The sequence below is a fragment of the Alosa alosa genome, chromosome 11, assembly GCF_017589495.1.
Source record: "Alosa alosa isolate M-15738 ecotype Scorff River chromosome 11, AALO_Geno_1.1, whole genome shotgun sequence".
NCBI lineage: Eukaryota > Metazoa > Chordata > Actinopteri > Clupeiformes > Clupeidae > Alosa > Alosa alosa.
In genome coordinates, this window is record NC_063199.1 from 33,118,294 (window position 1) to 33,139,229 (window position 20,936).

The 20,936-nt window shown below is 43.1% G+C and overlaps 1 protein-coding gene across 2 annotated transcripts; it reads left to right on the top strand.

Moving 5' to 3' along the window:
- The first annotated feature begins 1,835 nt into the window (after positions 1-1,835).
- Positions 1,836-20,139, top strand: rapsn (receptor-associated protein of the synapse, 43kD). 2 transcript variants are annotated; one of them, XM_048256223.1, is made up of 8 exons: positions 1,836-2,332; positions 3,262-3,600; positions 5,048-5,206; positions 8,849-8,947; positions 13,238-13,360; positions 15,479-15,532; positions 18,195-18,394; positions 18,953-20,139. In XM_048256223.1, exons 1-8 carry the CDS (start codon positions 2,111-2,113, stop codon positions 19,023-19,025), a joined length of 1,269 nt encoding a protein of 422 aa, XP_048112180.1. In that variant the 5' UTR covers positions 1,836-2,110; the 3' UTR covers positions 19,026-20,139. The 2 variants fall into 2 exon arrangements, with proteins under 2 accessions (XP_048112180.1, XP_048112181.1); XM_048256224.1 differs by lacking the exons at positions 18,195-18,394; positions 18,953-20,139 and adding an exon at positions 17,169-17,528.
- Positions 20,140-20,936: the final 797 nt, after the last annotated feature.

Genomic DNA, 20,936 nt, shown 5'->3' on the forward strand with positions numbered 1-20,936 from the left:
GATATGCTACAGGTGATATACTGTGTATGCCTGTGATATACTACAGGTGATATACTGTGTATGCCTGTGATATGCTACAGGTGATATACTGTGTATGCCTGTGATATGCTACAGGTGATATACTGTGTATGCCTGTGATATGCTACAGGTGATATACTGTGTATGCCTGTGATATGCTACAGGTGATATACTGTGTATGCCTGTGATATGCTACAGGTGATATACTGTGTATGCCTGTGATATACTTCTAGGCGGTTAAACATCACAGGTACAATAGCACTGAGAGGAGCAACGTGGCTTTTGGTTAACCTGCGTTGGAGATGACGGGGGATTTGAATCACACACTACCTTACAGTGTGTGGTGTACTTAGTGACTTGGGGACAATTATATCTGTTAGTTACAATACAAACAGAGGAAGCGCTGGTAGGAAAAGGTGGACTGCCCTGGGTAGACATCTGTAGAACATTACATTACAATACATTAGAACTGTGTAGACATCTGTAGAACATTACATTACATTACATTACATTACATTACATTACATTAGAACTGGGTAGACATCTGTAGAACATTACATTACAATACATTAGAACTGGGTAGACATCTGTAGAACATTACATTACATTACATTACATTACATTAGAACTGGGTAGACATCTGTAGAACATTACATTACATGGAGACTGGTGGAACCTGAGGTTAGCGTTTGATTTGGTAAGCTGATCTTCGTTATGATACAGGCATATACACTGAGGGAGAATGTTCCATTTTTAGATCTGGGGCTGTTTGTGAGTATTAATAAAACAAACACACAATAACAAATTGGTAGAAGTGATCTTTGTTATGTTAGTGGAGTACAGTATGTATAGGAATTATCAGACAATTATCAGATTAGACATACATAACTTTCCTTTTTTTATACTCGTGTCTGTCTACGAGATTGAAAAACTGCTCAAAGGAGAGTGCACATTTCTGAGGGATTTATAGAAATATTTGACATAAATAGTATTTTCTTTTTACGAGCCCTGAGTGAATGCCTTGTGTCAACACTACACTGAATTGTGTTGTGACAAAGAGTTGACCTACAACCCCCGAGATTTATCTTTGGAAAGGTAACCTATCTTGTGAATGGTAAGGCAGTAAAAAGAGCCTATTTGTATCCTTGAGGCAGGGCGAGAGGGGACAAGGAAGGGAGGAGGGAAGGAGGGAGGGAGGTAAGGAGAGAGGAGGGAAAGAGAGAGAAAGACACACTTGTGAGGCCCATGATGCGATCCCATTGATGTGCTTGAAGACGCTGTGGGGCTGTAACTTAAGTCCAGTAACATGCCAGACTTTGTGGACTATTCTAGGCACCAGTTGCTGACACAGAGGGAGGGGGGCGAGGGGGGGGGGTCACACATGTGTGCCTTAACAAGGTCCACCCACAGGAACTTACAACCTACACGAGGAGAGTTTGCCTTGCTCCGCTTCAATGTTGTGAAATAGCTACTGTCTATTTATAAACACGTTTCTGAAGTGTCCACATCCACAGGGGAGGTCTGCGCTGGACTTTTCTTTCATTTTGTAGGATGTCTCTGAAGGGCCGTTTGGTCCCTCGTGTGTGGGTAAAACCTGGGGAATTAGGGGTGGTGTAGGGGGGCTAAGGGGGGAGGCTGGATGGGCTGGAGGCTCCTGTCGTGACCTTGGGGACTTTTGAGAGGGTCGTGCTTAGATTCCAGCAGGGACACATGGTCCAGAGTGACAAGGCCATCTGCAGCAGCGCCAGAGCCTGCGGGGGGGCGGAGGGGTCCTGGCGGCAGGGCTACACAGCATTCTCTCAGCTGGGGTGTGGAGGGAGAAGATATTCTGGGACACCGTTGCCAGCACCTCCGTTTGGGACTTTATTCCTCCAGCAGCACTCTGCGTTTCACCCTGCGCCTCTTAACGGAGACGGATTCCTACCGTGGCAAGCTGGCGGGAGTATGGTGTTCTGATTAGACGTCGGGAGAGGGCAGGAACCGCCGGTTCCGTCACGGTTCTCTTCACACCACCACAGGGGCCTGCCAGGCGCGGGAGTCGTCTGCCTCCCCCTGTAGTAATTGGTCTGAGCAGCGGGACGGGGCGAGGCAGATGCATGCCCTACTCAGACAGCTTGTAGACATGGGCCAGGAGCAAGCCAAGCAGCAGATTGAGAAAGGTCTGAAACTGTACCAGTCCAACCAGAGGGAGAAGGCCTTGGAAGTGTGGAAGAAAGTACTGGAGAAGAACACAGACCCCGGAGGGAAGTTTCGTGTGTTGGGCTGTCTGATCACCGCGCACTCAGAGTTTGGAATGTACAAGGAGATGCTAAAGGTAGGCACTTGTCATGCTACGAATCAGTCCAGTCAGATTGGCTGTGAAGTGGGGTTCTCTGGAGAACTTCCCTGGTACATGCATTATGCAATAGAGCTGCCCCTGTGCACAAATTACTGAAGGCTTGTAGAATGATCCTGGGCTGTGGAAACATAAACTACGTAGTGTAATCCATACTCAAGGTGTTATTTGTTCCTCTCTGATTTGGTATGCGGAGGTGACGTCTATTTTCTTTTACTATTGTATAGCAACAAGGTAAACAATGTCATTGGGCATCTGAAGAAACGTGACTATTTGATTTTCTAATACAGTTGCAGGCAGGCAGCAGAACAGTTTATTGGAAAAGGTGGAGGCTCTGTGTTGCTGCCTTTTACTCACCACCAGGAAAAGTAAGCTTATGGTGATTAATCAACATAACACACAAATACGTTGGCTGAGTCTACAGAGCAACCTTGGACGTTCACCCAAAGCTGCCTGAGTTAGCTGGCCACTGAATCTTCAGGAACAAATATAATTTGTAGCTTCCGTAGGAAAGGGGGTATGGGGACCCACCTGCAACCCGATCTGTGCTACTGAGTGTGCTGTTGACACAAACCTCCTTACTCATTGAAACCCTTCCTCTTTCCATGTGCTGAGGACTTAATTAGCAAATTAGCATGCCCACAATACTTACCGAATACCAGCAAGACACACAAGTTGCTTGGCATTTATGTTAGAACAAGAGTTGAAAATTCTGTTCAGTTCAGTGCAGTTCTTTCTCGAATGTGCATTCATCGAGAGGTAGCGCTGGCTTCAGATATGAAGGCTCATAAATTACACTTGGCACTACTCTTTCTCATCACGGCCATTGCTCACTGAATGATATCCAAAGACTACATGCACAAGCACTCCCATTCTCTTTCACACAACTCCAAAACCTCTTCCCTCAGTATGCTCTGGCACAGATCGACACCGCCAGAGACATGGAGGACCCCGACTACCTGACGGAAGGATACCTGAATTTGGCACGCAGCAACGAGAAGCTGTGTGACTACCAGAACACCATCTCCTACTGCAAGACCTGCCTGAACATGCAGGGCACCACGGTGAGCCTGCAGCTCAATGGTCAGGTGTGCCTGAGCATGGGCAACGCTTACCTGGGCCTCAGCTGCTTCCAGAAGGCCCTGGAGAGCTACGAGAAGGCCCTGCGCTATGCGCACAACAACGACGACAAGATGCTGGAGTGCAGGGTCTGCTGCAGTCTGGGGAGCTTCTATGTCGCTCTCAAGGTAGGATGGAGCGATGGGGGTCATCAATGCAATCTGTGATCATGTTTTTACAAGCTTCTATGTCGCTCTCAAGGTAGGATGGAGCGATGGGGGTCATCAATGCAATCTGTGATCATGTTTTTACAAGCTTCTATGTCGCTCTCAAGGTAGGATGGAGCGATGGGGGTCATCAATGCAATCTGTGATCATGTTTTACAAGCTTCTATGTGGCTCTCTCAAGGTAGGATGGAGCGATGGGGGTCATCAATGCAATCTGTGATCATGTTTTTACAAGCTTCTATGTCGCTCTCAAGGTAGGATGGAGCGATGGGGGTCATCAATGCAATCTGTGATCATGTTTTTACAAGCTTCTATGTCGCTCTCAAGGTAGGATGGAGCGATGGGTGTCATCAATGCAATCTGTGATCATGTTTTTACATTTTCTACTCGCTGTGCAGTAAGTTCCGTTGAAAGTACAGAGAGATGTTGGCAGAGAAAAAGAGTAATTATTGGTCATATTGATGTTAGACCTTTAGAACATTGTGACTGTAATGTTGCTAGAGGTTCCTTGTCTGAGGATTCCAGAGTCCATATGAACTAGTTTTTGCCGTTACCTACATAATCATCGAAGCACTATTGAGTAACCTTAACTTTTTTTGGGCAACACAAACCTTGTGGATTGGTGCATACTTCTCATGCATGTCATACAGCATGCAACATGTGCATATTTACATTATCACATCATCACACACACACACACACACACACACACACACACTAGAGCACCTCACAAGTATTTCATATTCTCATCCAGTGTCAAGATCAACTGATCAACTTGCATCATTGCTAGCACACATTGTTAGCATGTCAGAATAAAATGAGAAGGAGTGACGCTAGTCGTGATATAGGCCTTTGTACTCACCTTGACACTGTAGATTTGTAGACAGTAATCCCCTGGCCTCTGTGGATGAGACAATGTGTTTGGTCTGGCCAGAGGCGGCATGCCGAGAATGCTCTCATATGTTACACAAGCCCTTGACGAAATATAGACTATACTCTCCGCCCTTGTCTAGTTTTACTACCGACATGTGAGTGAAGCCAAACTAGTATAACATCATCTGCGTGCTATTCGGTATACCAGAGTCATGCATGTAGAATGCCAGTCGGAGTTCATTGAATAATCACACAGGAATCATTCTCGTGGTATGTGGCTGTGGATGCTTGGCTCTTAAGAAAAGTTTCAAACTAAAAAAGGATACAATTTATGTTAATCCCTCTTGATCTATGGATGGCAGATGGCTGTGAGTTTGTCTGTCCCCCCTCTCTCTCTTTCTCTTCTGTCTCTCTGTCTTGTCTTTTCCTCTCCCTGCCTCTCTCTCTTCCACCCCCCCCCTTCTTAAATTAAACAGTTGGAGCATGGAATCTAACAGGGACAAAACAGATAATCTCTCTCTGTGTCTCCCTGTAGGATTACGAGAAGGCCCTCTTCTTTCCTTGTAAAGCGGCAGAGCTGGTGAACGACTACGGCAAGGGCTGGAGTCTGAAGTACCGGGCCATGAGCCAGTACCACATGTCTGTGGCCTACCGGAAACTGGACCGCCTGCCTGACGCCATGGAGTGCTGTGAGGTAAAGCACAGTGTGTGACCTCAGCGTGTGGCCTCAGTGTGTGACGTCAGTGTGTGGCCGAAGGAAGGTTTCCTCAGGGGGCCTGTGATCACAATGCACTGCAGACCAGGAAGAGAGAGAGGATCTTTGGGTGTTGATTGGCTGTTGTGTCTGGTTCTTGGTAAATGATTGGATAAGAATGACAATGAGCATTTTGGTCCATCACGGAGATCATTACAGGTGGAAAACTTGTCCCGGAATAGAAATTCATTGTCATTAAAAGGACAACTCCAGATTCAGATTCCTGTTTAAGAACAACTTAGGGTCTATTTTTGGATGGTAATAAGTGTTGGGAATCAAAATTATGTTAATTGGTGCAGTATTGAGGAAGACTGGAATATGCATTTACAACTAAATAGCATATAGCGTGGCTATTGGGGGCAGCTAAATAGCATATAGCTTAGCCATTGGGGGCAACTAAATAGCATATAGCTTAGCCATTGGGGGCAGCTTTGCTACGTCAAAGTAAATCACTGTACAAGTCGATTACCTCCTCCTTTTGTGCCCATTGGCAGTAGCTTGTGTTGCATTTGATAATTAACTTGTACATTTTCTCCACACTTCTCCTAGCAAGATGGTACCAACTAGTCAGTCATTTTATACCCTTTCTGTACACTTATAAAGTTAAAATGACTTTTTGCCTGCAGGGACCCTCTGCACAGTATCATAGGAGTGTAATGATATTTTGCGCTTTGTCAGTGGCTTAAAGTAGCTATTTGCTTTGACATAGTGACTCTAACGAGCTGGCCTCCAAGGCTCAAGCTAAATGCTATTTCAAGGCTATATGCTATGCTATTTCATTGTAAAGGCATATTCTAGAATTACTCAAAACGTTGTTTTGCTCCCCAATGTCTGCACTTGTTACCATCCAAAAGTAGACACTAGGTTGTTCTAGACCGGAGTTGTCCTTTAAGTATCAAAGCAGCTAATCTCATACATACAGTACAGTTACAAGTGTCAAGTGAACTGAAAGGCTTCACAGAGTGAATGGCTATGATGACCAAGGCAGGTTGGAATGCCAGTTCTCTCTCTCTGTGCCTTACCTATATACACACCCACACACACACATACACACCACACACACACACACACACACACACAGGTCCCTGTGTGTTAATTCTCCCCATTCCACTGTCCCAGTTTGCTAGCCGCATCATCTGCATGTCTGCATGCCATCCGCTGTAATTATTCTCAGTGTTGCCACGTTAACCGTCTCCTCGGCGTCTTTCTGCCCTTTGATCCCTTGACCTCTGCCCTTCGATTGGTCGGTTTGAGGGGGACCAGGACCACTGAACTGAACCACTAACACGTGCAGCTGTCAATGGAGCTGGTTTTAGTGCTGCTGGTGTTAGCGGCTTTAGTTTCAGTGTATCTGGTGTGACTGTAGAGGCATTGGTGTTAATGATGCTGGTGATGCTGGCGTTGGTATTAGTGGCACCGACGATAGAAGGGCTAGTGTCAGTGGTGTTGGTGTTATTGGTGCTGGTGTCAACAGTTAGTGTTGGTGGGGCTGATATCTGTGGCACTAATGTTACATTTAGTGGCATTGATGTTACTTATGCTGCATGTGTTAGTGCAGCTTCTGTTGTTTGCTTGTTGTTTGTTTTTTCAGGGGTGCTAGCTGGCCTCAGTGGGCTGTTAATGTTGAAGGTGTCACTGCTGCTAGTGTTAGTAGCACTGCTTTTAGGGGGGCATGTGTTTAGGGGGCCATGTGGGCCTGGTGTCTCACTGGTGCTGGTGTTAGTGGCATTCTGGCTATGGCATTAGCAACACTGTTGTTATCGGTGCTGGTGTTAGTGGCATTTTGGCTATGGCATTAGCAACACTGTTGTTATCTGTGCTGGTGTTAGTGGGCCTGTGGCACTAGCAACGCTGATGTGATTGGTTTTGGTGTTTGTGGGCCCTTGGTGTTTTTGGTGCTGGTTATTGTGAGCCTGTGTTGTTAGCAGTGCTGGTATTTGTGGTGCTGGTGTTTGTGAGCCTATGGTGTTAGCAGTGCTGGTATTTGTGGTGCTGGTGTTTGTGGGCCTGTGGTGTTAGCACTGCTGGTATTCGTGGTGCTGGTGTTTGTGGGCCTCTGGTGTTAGCGGTACTGGTGTTTGTAGGCCTGTGTTGTTAGCAGTGCTGGTATTTGTGGTGCTGGTGTTTGTAGGCCTGTGGTACAGTAATTTCCTGTGTATTAGCCGCATTGTGTATAAGCCGCAGGACAGTGTTTTATGCCAGTTAAAAAAATATTAATAACATATTAACCTCATAGATGAAGAAATTTTGCCCCCCGGTATTAGCGTGGCTGGTGTTTTATTAACCTCATAGATGAAGAAATTTTGCAAAATCAATGTATAAACCGTGGCTAATAGTTGGGAAATTACGGTATTAGCGTGCTGGTGTTTGTGGGCCTATGGGGTTAGCGGTGCTGGCGTTTGTAGTCCTGTGGGGTTAGCGGTGCTGGGGTTAGCAGTGCTGGTGTCTGTGGGCCTGTGGGGTTAGCGGTGCTGGGGTTAGCAGTGCTGGTGTTTGTGGGCCTGTGGAGCTGGTGGTTGTGGGCCCTTGGTGTTAGCAGTGTTGCTGTTAGCAGTTCTGGTGTTTTTGGGCCTGTAGGGTTAGCGGTGCTGGTGTTAGCGGTGCTGGTGTTTGTGGGCCCTCGGTGTTAACGGTGTTGCTATTAGCGGTTCTGGTGTTTGTGAGCCTGTGCTGTTGGTGTGGGCCTGTGTTGGTGTTTGTGAGCCTGTGCTGGTGGTGTGGGCCTGTGCTGTTGGTGGGGTTGGTGATGGTTTTGGCTTGTGGTGCCCCTGCTGCTACCCACCGCCCTGCTCCACAGCCTGTGATATAAATATGCCTGTGGCCTGCCAGGGCATCCTACTGAGGAGCTGGACCACTGAGGCGATAATGAAATGGTGGCTTAGTTCTAAACCTCTTCTAATAATGCAGCAGGAAATATACATTGAAGTCATGGCATTGGAGTGTGAGTGTGTGTGTGCGTGCGCGTGTGTCGGTGTTAGTGATCTGTGGGTTAGTGTGTATATAAGCCTGTGTGTGTGCATGTATGTGTAAGTGACTATAGCGTGTGTTTGTGTGTGTGTGTGTTTGTTTCCATTTAGTGTGTTCCATGTATGTCTGTGGTAGTCATCTTTGTGTATAGTGTATATGTGCAAGTGACTATTGAGTGTGCGTGAGTGAATTTGTGTTTGTGTGTGTGAGTGACGAGGTGTGTAGGCTACATGTTTGAGTGTGGTGTGGAGGTGATGTTGAGGTGGCTCCATTGAGAACATGGTGAAGCATTCCATCTTCACAACCATGTGACGAGGGTTTAGCACATTTCTATGCCTCAGCCACAGCCACAGTGTGGCATTTTGTTGTACAAGCAGTGTTGGGAATTTTTAGAAATGCCATAATAGGTAGCAAACATGATCTTTCTATTCTAGCCGCTGTTCTAGCACACACAAACACACACACAGCATTTTTGTTGGTCCATTAGAGGCTCATTGATGAAAGCCTTTACTAAAGCATGTCAAACTGATGTGGATTATCATGTGGATTAAGAAAGTCTATGTGTCTGTGCTGTGAACGCATCAAAGAAATGAAGACGTTTGATTTCCCCCTCAGGAGTCCATGAAGATTGCCCTTCAGCACGAGGATCGACCACTGCAGGCTCTGTGCTTGCTGAACTTTGCTGACATCCACCGCTGCAGAAATGACGCGGATGTAAGTCTTGCTTCCGCTCATTACAGGAGGAAAACTTGTCCCGGAATAGAAATTCATTGTCATTAAAAGGACAACTCCTGTCTAAGAACAACTTAGGGTCTATTTTTGGATGGTAATGAGTGTTGGGGATCAAAGTGATATGGATTGGTGCAGTATTGAGGAAGACTGCATTTACAGCTAAATAGCATATAGCGTAGTCATTGGGGGCAACTAAATAGCATATAGCGTAGCCATTGGGGGCAACTAAATAGCATATAGCGTAGCCATTGGAGGCAGCTTTGCTACATCAAAGTAAATCACTCTGTACAAGTCGATTACCTCCTCCTTTTGTGCCCATTGGCAATAGCTTGTGTTCCATTTGGTAATTAACTTGTACAGACTTCTCCTAGCCAGCTGCCTGGTATCCCTGAGGAGTCCTACATCCCTGAGGAGCCTGAGGCCTTTGTAATTGGATACTGTAGAATTGTCTTATTTATAATACACTGCTTGCTGGACAAAGGTCTGTTAAAATGACAACTCTTTAAATGTGTATTAGTCAAGTCAAGTCAGTTTATTTATATAGCACATTTCATATGGCATACATAGACACAATGTGCTTTGGTGGAGAATGGTCAGTTGTCATTAAATTATCTAAAATAAAAAACACGCTTAGCAAAAAAAAAAAAAAAAAAAAACAAAAAGAAAGTTAATAGATAATAATAATAATAATAATAACAACAACATGGAGTGTTTTAAAAGCAGAGACCTGTAGTCATGAATTAAAAGCTAAATAAAATAAATAAGTTTTAAGTCCCTTTTTAAAAGCGAGAATTGATTGTGATGACCTTAATTCCAGAGGTAGGCTATTCCAGAGGATTGGGGCACAGTAACTGAAGGCACCATGTGCAGCCTTAGTGTTGATTCTGGGGATTGTGAGGAGACATTTACTAGAGGACCTTAAGTGACGGGTAGGATCATAAAAAGATATATCAGAAATATAGGGTGGGGCAAGGCCGCTTACTGACTTAAAAACAAGAAGAATTTTTGAAATCAATTCTTTGTTTAACTGGGAGCCAGTGAAGTGATTTAAGAATCGGGTGTTCTAGTGAGTATTCTAGCAGCTGCATTTTGGATAAGTTGAAGTTTGTTTAGCATCTGTTTTGTTAGACCAGCATAGAGTGCGTTACAGTAATCTAAACGACTGGAGATAAAATAATATTAGGACTTGTTAGTCTTATTACTCTTGTTAGTTTTAACTATGAAAGGAGTTAAAGGAGTCTTTGAAAAAAGATATGTTGGGGACGTACCAGGCTTTTCAAAGTGGACTGTTCCCTTACCTGCCTGTAATGGCTATAGAAAGGAATTGATCATAGAGCATGGGCCAATTAGAAAAGTGCATGGTTTCTACATAGAAACTGCTCTCATTTATCATGATCCCTCCCGAGTTAAAGGGGTGGTTCAGGATTTTGGACATAGGACCTCATTTCCAAGTAAGCAAGTGTGATATTTATCAGTGGAGACCGTTTTCAACACGTTTCATCCAGTCCTTCTAATTGCAGAGTTCGCAGGTGCTAGGCTAGCGCAAGTCAACGGTATGTGCTAGCCTGCCACTAAAGACAGTCTTACCCACTGCAAAGTACACCCGAGGCAAATAAATTATAACGCCAGACTATCGATGTAAATGTCTGTATTGACAATGTTATTTCTAACGTTATTCTATCCTTGCATTTCAACGATCGCATTACATTTTGAGGGACTAGTTTCTTAGCAGCGCGGAATTATACTTGCTCGGTTAGTAGTACTGCGCGAAAAGTAAACAGTAAAGCGCACTCCAATGGGGATACCTAGTAGTAGCCTTGGTAATATCAGTCCACCGCTGAGTTGCAAAATGACTACTAACAACTTTAGGGACCAAAAGTATAACTATTGCAACGTGATGCAAGGGTAGTTGTATTTCTTACACTATTCTATCAACACAGACATTTACATCGATTGTCTGGAATTTGCCTCAGGTGTACTTTGGAGTGGGTAAGACTGTCTTTAGTGGCAGGCTAGCACATACCGTTGACTTGCGCTAGCCTAGCACCTCACTAACTCTGCAATTAGAAGGACTGGATGAAACGTGCTGAAAACGGTCTCCACTGATAAATATCACACTTGCTTACTTGGAAATAAGGTCTTATGTCCAAAATCCTGAACCACCCCTTTAACATTGAACCAAAGTCCTTTTAGGCAAGTCCCTCCACTCGGCAGCCATATTGCAACGCTTTTTGGGCACTCATCGGGCATCCGTTTCGGCAGAAATGCGCGTGCGCAAGGCTTCACAACACCAATCTTGCTCCAGCAGTGAGATCACAACACATGATTGGCACATGTCTTCACAACACACCGCATTATTGGCTCAATGTATTCACAACACAGCACATGATTGGCTCACTGTATTCACATGTCGACGTTTTGCCACAGAAGGGGTGTGATATGCGTAGACAACTGCCATATTGGCGTTACAAACTAACCCCATGCATTTTTATGGAGGATTTTTTGAATGCTGTGTCTCCTCATTAGAAAGTCTCTGATTTAACTGCTTCTAGCAATCTGAATCAATAACATTTAGAAATAGCAATCAGAAATCTAGCAATACACCTGGAAGACTCCTTAATACATTGTCCAATCAGAATGAAGCCAATTATGAATGATTTTAATATAGGGTGACCACCTGCTAATAATCCCAAGGGGGGACAAGGGGTATGTTTCTGAGGGACAATGTGGGACACTGCCTGGCGCAGTGGTGCCCCCACCTCACGGGCAGACTCACTGATAGTGGTTTAGGCCTACCCATTTCTAGCACATATCCACCGTACATGGTATATTAATAATGCCCTCCCCTAAACATGTGTAATTGCTGATGTATCATGAATAGGCCAACCAATGTGTATTTTCTAAATAAAGATTCATAATACTTTAAACATTCAGTGAATTGACAGAAGCACTTCCACTTACGATTTACTTTAGCTAGGCCTATTTAATTTTATTTATTTCTCATTACAATTTATTCACTTTAAATAAATTATAATGTAAAGAAGCAGCTGTAAAAAACGATAAAGGGGAGGAAGGATAAACTTGCATGTTAGTAAAGGCAGGCGGGGGAAAAACTGTTCAGTGTTCTGGGTAGCCTAACATTTCAGCCACCACTTGGCCTAACGTACGCTATACCGCAGTGGATAACGTTAACGTTAGTGAAGGTAACGGTAACGTCTTGCAAGTAGGCCTATGGCTAATGAAATATCTGATAACATCAATCCACAGCAATGAAATGTATGCTTTGAGTGGTATATAGGTAGATGTTTGGTAGCCTGTTTGTAGGTCCTTATGATTTCCAGTGAATATACATCATTCAAACACTGCTCATAGAAACGCTAGCTAAATAAAATGTGTGACATAATTGGTGTTGTAAGGCTGCGTACACAACCGATCCAGTGGAATTTTAATTTCAAATAAACGGTGTAAATAGGCGACCCATCAGGCCAGCACTATAACCCTCCGGCGTGGTAAACAAAATAGATATTTCAGGCAGTAAATGCTCTTCTCGATTTAGGCCTATACTTTGTTAAATTTAACATCCCCACAATTTAAATGAGAAAACCATGTTAACAAATTACCTACGACGGACCTTACACCTAGGGAGAGGGGGGGTGTAATTTAAGTCATAACTTGTGTTACCAGAGCCCGTCTACGGATTCTCTGGTGTTACGTTGAAACTATTCAATTTGGTGCAACCCGATACATTTTAGTAGCTCGTAAACTTCAACGTGCCAGTTTACGTTAGAACTGAGCTAAGATGGAACTTCCGTGCAACCGGCTGCAGGATATAGAGCGACCAAATTTTTTTTGAGCAAGCATTGATTATGCGTGACACAGTCTCAATTTGCGGGACGCATGAATATGGCTTCAAACGCTGTGCGCTCACGCGCTACGCGGGACGGGTGGTCACCCTATTTTAATATCAAAATAAAAGCACTGCCGCAAAATCAACCTATAAGGTTTTTAGAGTAGGCCTATGCTAGAACAACATGCTAGAACAAGACAAAAAAATCCAAGGCATATATTCAATAATAATAATAATAATAATAAAAAAAAAAAAAAAACTTTTTCTTTTCAGGGAAGGTTATAAAACAATTGAAAAGTGTATGGCATATCTCCTTTAAATTAGTAAAGAAAAGAGAAGCTAACTATGCAACAGCTTCTGTTCCTGTTTATTACTGTAACTTGGAAATACTGTATGATTTTGCTGTTGATGATTTTATCCTTCAGAGGGCATTTCCTAGATACGAGTCCTCCATGTGCATCATGATCGACATTGGTAACAGGCTGGGACAGGCAACCATCTACCTGAACGTGGGCAAGTGCTGGATCCTGCAGAAGGAACTAGACAAGGTTAGCACATCCTCTGCCTTAAAGGTTAGCACATCCTCTGCCATAGCACATCCGCTAGCACATCCTCTGCCTTAACTCATTGAATGCCAAGCTGTTTTCGGAAGCTTTGTCCTAGAGTGCCAGCAATCTAGACCATTGTTGATGATTTTTGTACAGCCACAGCATCTTCTGTGTTATAGCTATGAATACATACAATGGCTCGTTTGAAAGGTGAGACTTTAAGCTCTCAGTGGATGCAAACCGTGTATTTCTACACGCCTCTGTTCCTGAGAAATCCCAAGCTAAACAGTGGCTAGTTTTCATCAAAATCGCTGTTTTTTTTTCTAGACATGGAGATATAACGTCTTTCATGAAATATTAAGTGTTGCCTGTAAACTTTCCGGGAAGTGATCACCTGGCGAGACTGCCACCTAGTGATAGACCCACGAAAATGGCCTGGTTTTGAGATGACGTGCATGCGTCACTGATTCGACCCAAAGCGGCAACCAAGTTATGATAAAATGTCCAGATTGTGCGTTTTCATGAGTTTTCGATCGTCATTTAATTTCCATTCATCGCAGAGTTCCCAAAATCACATATAAGGTGTGTTAGAGTGTCTAGTTTAGAAATTTAAAAAAAAATAAAAGCTAAAAACGTAATATTCACGTTTTGGCACGGAAAAGGCACTTTTTGGCACTCAACTATTTCGTTGCATGGATAAAGAAAAGGTGCACTCAATGAGTTAAGAAACAATAGAAGAGTGCTTACGCACACTTTGCAACAATGGGGTCTCCATGTGCTGACTATTTCATTGATGATGTTTCAGGCGTAAGCCCTTCATCAGATAAAAAGAAGGTGCCAGCAAAAACTGTCATCAATAAAGTAGTCAACTGAAAATGTTTTTTGGCCTGTGCATTTCTACCCCTTTGTTTATACAGATCCTGGGGTCTGCCTTTTTTGCAGTCTTTCTTCAATAGATACTGGTTTATCATTTTTCAACATAGTGCAAAGAATTTTGCGCGATATTCCTACTGTATTGATAAAACAATTAGGATAATTGGACTCATAACCTTACTGACTGAGAAAGCCATGGTCTTTTATCTAAAATCTTCGTTTATTGATTTAGCAAGAGGACTTAGGTTGCAGTGTGTGGGGATTTGATGGCATCATATAATTCCAGTTGACATTTTAAATTCTATTATTAAAATAAATGTCAGTATGCGAGTTGAAAAACTGAAAATGCAGAGCAATTTGTAAGTTGTGCTTGTTTGGATGTGAGGGAAAGAGGTCAGTTGCTCAAACACTACTGATTGAAACATGGAGGTTACAGAATGTCAAGATAAAGTTTTTAGCTTAACTTGGTATTAATTAGGTCTCTGGAGCATCAGGCTCACCTCAACCACAGACTGTTCATTTTGCCCTCTCTCCTGGGTAAGTTGCACAGATAGTCTCTTTTTTAAACCAGCAGAAGATGGTTCCTCACAGAATGCCTCCCTTGCCTGTGCCCCTGTTGGGGTGTCCCACCATGACCCCGCAACCCATGCCTCCTTGGGGGACACCCACCCCGTCAGTGTGTTCTGTTTATTTACAAATGTACATACTGTAATTACATATAGCCATTCCATTTTCTACTGCTCTTCATTATTCATCCTGCACATACACATATTCTTACTACTGTTATAATGTTTCTGTTTCTGCACTACAGTGCTGTTACCACTGCACATGGCTGTATGCTGTTGCATATATGTCTATATGGTTCACTATTCTGTATGGTGCATTCATGGCTGCACTTTACTATCAACATAAAAGTACCCTTTACAACTCAAAGTAAAGGTAACTTCGTTAACAGTAGGTAAGCTTTACTTGAGGGGCATGAAGTAAGGTTGGAGCTAACCAGAACTTTAAAGTCTTAAAGTAAGGATAACTTCTACATTACTTGTAGACATCAAGTAAACATAACTGAAAAGAGAAAGTTTTTGTTTACTAAGGACCACCCTTTTTTCAAGTAACCATTACTTTTATTTTTTTACAGTGTACCTAGATCCTCTGCCTTTTAGCAGTCTTTCCAATAGATACTGGTTTATCATTTTAACATAGTGCAAAGAATTTGCTGATGTTTCTGCAATGTTTTTTCTTCAGGCTCTGGACTCATTGCAGAGAGCAGAAGATGTGGCAGAATCAGTGGGGAATAAGGTAGGCTACTATTATGGTGCATTCATGGCACCTGGGAATGACAAGGACCGCCCCCGTGATTACTTTGTTTTTCCTACAGCGAGCGTTCATGTGCTTTGCCGTCGGAATGTGTGACAAACACGGATGCCACAAAGGTTTAAACATACACTCACTAATCCTAAATAAACAACTGTATTTGCTTAAAATATAGTGTAAGACGCTTGTGAAAGAAAGATATGCAGCTTTCAAGTGACAAAAACGGAAAAATTTACATCAATCTAGCCCCAGTTTCTGACCTCCGACTCACACATTACATGACGTGAATGATGTGGAATGATGACGTTTTCACTGGGAAAAAGTTTTTTCCGATGCCCATGAACGCTAGGTTAGACACCTCAATACACGCTCTCTTGTAAACCTGCTTGTCTGTCATGCTTTGTTGCCATGATGTCACGTTGTGTGTTTTCATTGGTCATTGGCAAGTCACACCTCCGAACCACTTAGCTGTCATAAGTTGTGCATTAGTGCTGCAATGCCAGTTGTCTGTTTTGGAAAGATCTTTCACCTTTTATCACACCAGACGTCATTGTCACGTCACATTACCTAATGTTCCAGAAACTGGTTAGACATGTAAAAGTTGACCTTTATCAGACTTCCATTTTCCAAAACACCATCAAAACACCTTTATCTAAAATTCTCATGTACATAATTTGTAGAAAAATCTGTTTTTTATGGAGCTTAAGTTATTAGATTGCTATATTCAGTATGATGAACATGCTGCCCCTGTACCTGAAGACCCTGAATGTTACAAGTAAGATATGGATTCAATTATATTGACACAAAATTGAACAGAAACCCTAGTGTGCGGTGTTCACTGAATTGCTGGCACAAGAGAGAAAAAGGTAGCCTGACGAGCCAGACCCACATTAAAATGTAGGGTCTGGGCACTCACCGTTCGCAGTGCTCAGTCGGAGGGGCGGGATAATCGGTTGTCTTTCAAATTCCCTCTGCACTCAATAGGACAGCGCTATGAGTCCCATGCGTTTTGGAGCTAGTGGGCTAGTTCAAACTTTTGCCAACTTAAAAAAAGCTTAACTCGTGTCACACTGTTCGCCAACAGCAACATCCATCTTCTTTGAATTCAAGCCAAACCGTTGCAACTCTGCCATCAATCATTATGTTAAGCCGGCCTAACGACTCTATACACGATTTGATTAGCCTGATAGAAGTTAAATTTTTCGAGCTCACAAGCCAACGGAGAGTTGCTAGACTAGCCCTGGAAGCAAATCTAATATGCTGCCGCTAGGGTTCGTCTAGATTTCTAGGCTAAGAAAAAGGCACATGGAGACAAAACACCCCTGTCAAAGACAAACCTGTGAGTACTGTGAAAGATGACATCAGGAGTTGAAGACTTCACAAATGTAATGCCAAACATCAGCATGTTCCAAACATACAGGCACTTTGGATGTCTCACCGTATCCGTTGGATTGATCGTAAATAAATAAATAAATAAATAACAATAATAATAATTAATATATATATATATATGTATATATATATATATACATGTGAAATTGTATATATATATATATATATATATATATATATATATATATATATATAACCACACATACTTAATGAACATGTGAAATTGTAGGTCCCAAAGCAAGACCAGTTAAGAACCACTGATCTAGATAACAGCTACAGACCAGTGTTACATTTTGGACTACTGCGGGTCGGAGTGTATGAGACGACAACCAAAATGAGATTCGAGCAGCTACAGTAGGTACAAATCATACTCTAAGAGCTTATGCTGCACTTTAGGACAGCTGGAGACCTCTCATGTGTTCAGCTAGAGACCTCTCATGTGTTCTCACATGTTAAGCTGTAGACCTTTAGAACATGTGTTGAGCTGGAGACCTCTCATGTGTTGAGCTGTAGACCTCTCATATGTTCAGCTGTAGACCTCTTAACCCACCAAGGTCAACTGTGATCACAGTGTATGTTGATAGTAGCTGTCAACTGTCAAGTGTGTTTTGTGAATCATAATCACAATGAATGTCTTCATTCAATGTGTGGCCATAATTTGTGTCTTTTACTGTATGTGATGTTATGTGAACGATGATGCCAACTTTTATTGGCATCTATGATCATTGACATTGACATTCACACATACACAGCATGTGTGTGGAGGTGCTGAAGAGCTTCACAGTAGGCTAGTGCTGTTTACATTCTGACTGTTTCATTTTAGCGTTGTTGCCTGAGGTTAGATGTTAAATACTATTGTCATTGTACAGTTCAACATGTTGAACACACATTCTCTTTGTAAGGGGATCCATCATCAACGGATCATGACTCACTAAACATAAACATGTCTGTGTGTAGCTGTGGAGTTTCACTGAAGTCCAGTTTACATTCTAACACATTCATGTTGGCGTTGTTGCCTGAAGTTTATTTTTTGCTAACCACTCTTCTCACTCCCCAACCACTCCTCTCACTCCCCAACCACTCCTCTCACTCTCCAACGGATAGTGCTGTTAGCATGTTCACTCCTCTCACTCTCCAACGGATAGTGCTGTTAGCATGTTCACGTTGCCATTGTTGCCATCTCCCCCCGCTAATTTGAGCCACTCTCTCCCTCCGCTAATTTGAGCCACTCTCTCCCTCCGCTCCGCTGTTGCAGCTGATTGTGTTGAAAACGCACTCTCTGCGTGAGGGCATCTACCGGGGCCGCGAGCAGCAGGACGAGCTGAGGGAGCAGGTGGTGAAGTTCCTGCAGCACGTGGAGGAGCTGGAACTCTACTGTGGCATGTGCGGAGAGTCCATCGGAGAGAGGAACCAGCAGCTGCAGGCCCTGCCCTGCTCCCACGTCTACCACCTCAAGTAAGGGCCTGGGGGGAGGTCTACCACCTAAAGTAAGGGCCTGGGGGGAGGTCTACCACCTAAAGTAAGGGCCTGGGAGGAGGTGGACTGGTCTGCTGTGGAGCACTTAGTGGATGCACTCTTACTAGATACGGCAAATAAAGCATTTATTTCTATAAATGGTTATAGGAACTGTGGCTGGAGGAACTACATTATGGGCGGGGGAAGTGTAGTGGTTAAGGAGCTGGGCTAGCGTGCAGTAGCCTGAAAGTTGTGGATTCAATTCTTATCAAATCCTTCTGAAGTATTGTACAGTTACTGGTATTTAGCAGCTGCTGTTATCCAAAGCGACATGGGCTTGCAACGGCAGGTTCAGAATACCAACCCGGGCCGACCTATTGTCGGCCAGAGATGCCACAGATCTCTCCTTCACAAAGTGGTTTTCTGTAATGTACCTTTTACTTGCTTTTAAAGCTCAGGTCTGTTCGCTCTTTTTTAGAATTCTTGACTCATATGAAGTTCGTATATCAAATTATTACAGCCCTGATTAACATGTCTTGTCTTCTTTTTCCTCTCTAGGTGCCTACAGACGAACGGAACTAAAGGTTGCCCACGGTGCCGTAGTGCGTCCATGAAACCTGGCTTTGTCTGAGCTCCCATCAGGAGTCCTGTTCTGGAATAAGAGCCATACGGGGACTTCCTCTCTCCAGATCAGCCTGCAGGAGTGAGACGTCACGGAGGGATGTTGTCATACTTTTCCTCCTCCACCGACGCCACCACAGTCAAGAACGTCTGTGGGTTCTGTAGCTGTAGAGTAGAACCTCAACTAACATTGTTTACGTGATGGCAAAACCACAAACACACACAATGCTCCAAGTCATCCCTCTGCTGAAAACTCTGAGAGCTCCCCTGGAGTGCCAGCAGGTGTCTTCAGGGGGAGCTTGACGAGTGGACCCCTTTTCGAGTTGGGAGTTCTCGCTGTGGAAGATGGATGGGCTCGGCTGAAGGAACAGACGTCAGTAAACCCAACTGTCCAAACTCTCACTCTTCCCCTCACTGGAGCTTTTCTTTCGTCCTTTCTTTCTGGGCCTCAGCTGGTGAAAGAATGTTTCTACTGACAGTGATGTTCTCAGCTGGTTTATAGCTGAAGTGCAAGGACTATACAAAGCTTATGTGACTTGTGCAGTATGGGGAAATGAACCGTCAGCTGTATCCAGTTCAAACTTACGATAGCATTCTTTATCATGGAGTCGGCCACATCTGGCCAAGAACAACCCTCTGCAACCACAAACTGACCATGTTTACCATTCTCTGTGCCACTACCCCCTCATATTATAATATTGTAATATGAGATGTCTTCATTTAATGAAGTTTAGTTCATTCATAACTTGTCTTTTACCCAACCGTTATAGTTACTATGCTACACAGTACACACTTTGTAATTTGTGGTGCTTACAGATATGATGTTTGTATTAATTTGCTCCTTGGTGATGAACAAGTTTAATGCAATGATATTACTGTATTCCAATAACAACCCATTTCATTATTTTATTTGTTACAGAAATATATTGTTACTTTATTTAGGTGTAATATGGAATATTACTGTACACCAAAATGACAGTTTTCCTTTGCCCCTTTTCTGTTGTAGAAAGCGGAAAGGTACTGTTACTTTATTTTGGCCTAACAGCCTAACCTATCTCTGTCTCTAGATCCTATGCAACTCCATCAGCTACAACTCGCTGAAACAAGAATGTACTACAGCTCTGGATATATACAGCTCTAGATATATACAGCTCTGGATATATAAAGCTCTGGATATATAAAGCTCTAGATAAATACAGCTCTGGATATATACAGCTCTGGAAAAAATGAAGAGACCACTGCACATTCTGATGTCATCCTATGGTTGATGAGTGACATTCAAATAAGTTGACAGTCATATACAGATTTTTTGACATTCAAATGAGTTGAATGTCAAATTTGTGGTCTCTTAATTTTGAATATCACCGTCAACTCATTCGAATGTCACTCAGCAACCGTAGGATGACGTCAGAAAAATGAGCAGTGGTCTCTTCATTTTTTCCAGAGCTTTCTCCAGAGCTGTGTCCATTAAAGTTCCCAGGGGTCGATTCTGGGACCTTGGCAACATTAAGCTACAGCCCTATTTCCCCAGTCCTAAGACCAAAGATTAGGGTTACCATCTCATTTTGTTCAGTTCAATGAATAATCCTAATGGCTATGGGGTCATTACATGCCTATAGCTAACTGGTACCATGCCTCCCAGTAGATCTTTGTGTTCAGTCTTGCATATGGGAAAACAACTGGAGTAACATATAGATTGCATGTTAAAGCCAGTAAGTACTACATGTATTCACTCATCAAGTGGTATTGTAATAATCTAATGAATGATTTTTGTGTGACAGGTCTAGTCTTTAATCTGACCAATTATTTGAATTGACAAGATATGCATTTTTCCTGTCCACAAATAAGGCTATTATTTGTACTGATTGAGATATTTGGGTGGCTGACTTATAAAATATGCCAAGAATTTTACATAGCATTT